This window comes from Mandrillus leucophaeus, unplaced genomic scaffold (assembly GCF_000951045.1).
Source record: "Mandrillus leucophaeus isolate KB7577 unplaced genomic scaffold, Mleu.le_1.0 Scaffold74, whole genome shotgun sequence".
In the NCBI taxonomy this organism is placed as follows: Eukaryota; Metazoa; Chordata; class Mammalia; order Primates; family Cercopithecidae; genus Mandrillus; species Mandrillus leucophaeus.
The window spans coordinates 2,851,598-2,854,234 of NW_012108030.1; the positions used below are offsets into that span (position 1 = coordinate 2,851,598).

At 59.9% G+C, this 2,637-nt stretch overlaps 1 protein-coding gene across 1 annotated transcript in view; it reads left to right on the forward strand.

Annotated features, from left to right (window-relative positions):
• The first annotated feature begins 445 nt into the window (after positions 1-445).
• The window catches only part of IL4I1 (interleukin 4 induced 1), a 16,570-nt gene continuing 14,378 nt past the window's right edge, over positions 446-2,637 (forward strand). Inside the window, exons 1-4 of the mRNA XM_011966066.1 lie at positions 446-560; positions 1,224-1,256; positions 1,352-1,590; positions 2,208-2,320. Coding sequence (XP_011821456.1) covers positions 1,244-1,256; positions 1,352-1,590; positions 2,208-2,320 — 365 coding nt within the window. The 5' untranslated portion in view covers positions 446-560; positions 1,224-1,243. The remainder of the gene's footprint in view (positions 561-1,223; positions 1,257-1,351; positions 1,591-2,207; positions 2,321-2,637) is intronic.

Here is a 2,637-nt window from a genome sequence, read left to right on the forward strand (position 1 = left end):
CCCACTGCTACGCCCATTTGACAGAGGGGGAGACTGAGGCTCTGGGTGGCAAGTGGAGAGGGAAGCAGAACCATGGGGAACCCTGCAGGACTTGGCGACACCTGACGGAGAGGGACTTGGAGGGGAAAATGGGCCTGGCCCAGGGACCCATACTCACTCTGTCCCCATGCCGTGGGAATCAAGGAGGCAGAGAGAGCGCAGGGGAGGATAGAAACAAGGGGCCCGGTGATGAGGGACAGGGGCAGGCCGAGGGGGATTCCCGTTGTTGACACGGTTACCTGAGCATCTATTTCTGGCCTCCAAACCACCCCAGAACTATCTGGGGCAAAAGGAAGAAAATAGACTGATTAACTTCCTCTGACCCCCTTTCTCCAACCTCAACTAAACTCTGAGCATTTGACCAGAGCAGCTCCAGGAAACCAGTTTCATTTCCCTCGGCGTTTCCCAAAAGGAGGGGTGGGCGGGGCTCTTCCAGTTTAAGGGGAGAGAAAGGGCCTCAGCAGACACAGTGAAGGGCGGTGGAGAGGACCGCGCCGTCCTGCTGTCACCGAGAGCTGAAGGTAGCGACACGGCCAGTGGTGGGGGGACAGAGAGACAGGACCCACAGAAACAGGGACTGAGAAACGAGTGGGGGAGATGAGGAAGAGGGAAAATGGGCGCAATGGCTCACGCCCAGAACCCCAGCACTTTGGGAGGCCGAGGTGGGTGGATCACCTGAGATCAGGAGTTCGAGACCAGCCTGGCCAACGTGGCAAAACCCCATCTCTACTAAAAATACAAAAATTAGCCAGGTGTGGTTATGGGTGTCTGTAATCCCAGCTACTTGGGAGGCTGAAGTGGGAGGATTGCTTGAACCTGGGAGGCGGAGGTTGCAGTGAGCCAAGATCGTACCACTGCACTCCAGCCTGGATGACAGAGAAAGACTGTTAAAAAAAAAGAAAAAAAAAGAAAAAAAGAAAAGAAAAGAAAAAAGAAAGAGGGAAAAGAAGAGAAAGAGACGGGAACCCGAGAGAGCTGTGGCAGAGGTAGAGACCGGTGAGGAGGGAGGCATGGACGGTCCAGGGGACTCTGAAAGAATGGGGTTGGGGGACACAGGTCCAGAGAAGAGGGCAGTGATTGGGGGAGGGCTGGCTCCAGCAGCTAGGCAGCCCACGGGAGACAGAGTCAGGCTCCAGCAGTCACAGGCCTCAGCCACAATAGCCCTCCCTTCTCCTCCACCCCAGACGCCATCTCCCACGCCATCATGGCCCCGTTGGGTGAGTAAGCAGGGGAGGGGGCTCTGGGACAAGTGAGTAGAACCCCTCTCCCCCAACCTGCCACGTACCCGTTGACCCTGTCCTCCTCCTCCCAGCCCTGCGCCTCCTCGTCCTCGTCCCCATCCTCCTCAGCCTGGCGGCCTCCCGGGACTGGAAGGCTGAACGCAGCCAGGACCCCTTCGAGAAATGCATGCAGGATCCTGACTATGAGCAGCTGCTCGAGGTGGTGACCTGGGGGCTCAATCGGACCCTGAAGCCCCAGAGGGTGATTGTGGTCGGCGCCGGTGTGGCTGGGCTGGTGGCTGCCAAGATGCTCAGTGATGCCGGACATAAGGTGGGAAGCACTGCTTGCAGTCTACCTGGAGTCCCTCCTGCTGCAGGCTGGAGTCCCTGGGCAGAGGGACCTGGCCCCGTTCCTGCTTGAGAGGGTGGGGGTGGGGATGTGGAGGGAGAGGCTGGTCTGAGGGTGAGGCCCAAGCCCCCTGCTGTCACGTGTCTGCACTGAGAGGCCCTAGACTTTCCTGTCCCACGTTTTTCATCCCAGAGGGGAGTCTCACTGGCTCAAAGCTCCTGTCCCGGGGTGGGGCGCCTGTTGGTGGAGAGGAAACTCCACTAAGGGGATGTGTGCCCTGAGGTCTAACCACTGACCTACTCACTGAAATCCAAGAATGAGAATGGGCCATCCCAGGGGCTTCTGTGCATATGGGTTATCTCCCAACTCCCCGAGCTGGGAAGTCCCTTTGCAGTCTAGCCGGCGGCCTTCCTGCTGCACTCTAGAACTGCCCACTTGGTTCTGTTCCCCCACCTCCCATACAGAAGGGGACCCTCTCCTAGTCTCCTGTGCCACTGTGGGGACGGAAGAAGGCAGGGGGCTGGCACGGGGTGGGAGGGGGCAGGGAATGGTCAGTGGGTGGAGCTGAAGGGCCCTCCTCGCCCCACCGCCTCCCTCAGGTCACCATCCTGGAGGCAGATAACAGGATCGGGGGCCGCATCTTCACCTACCGGGACCAGAACACGGGCTGGATTGGGGAGCTGGGAGCCATGCGCATGCCCAGCTCTCACAGGTGACCTGGCAACCCACCCACCTGTGTGCCTAGACTCAGCCAGCCCCCCAGCTCCATGCCCACGCCACAGCAGGCATCCTTCGCCTAATCCCCATCTCAGTCTTGCCTCCAGCGCCAGCACTGGGCCTCTGGCAATGCTCGGGCCACCTAGTCCAACCAGACCCCCAGCTAGCCCTGCCTGGTGCAAAAGCCAGCTCCTCTGCTGGTCCCTCCAGGCCTGCAGCTCCACCGGCCCCACACCCTCAGGCACTCCAGCCCCAGGCTCCTTCTTCATCTCAAACCCCCATCCAACCCAAACTCTGTCCCCCTTCCCGATT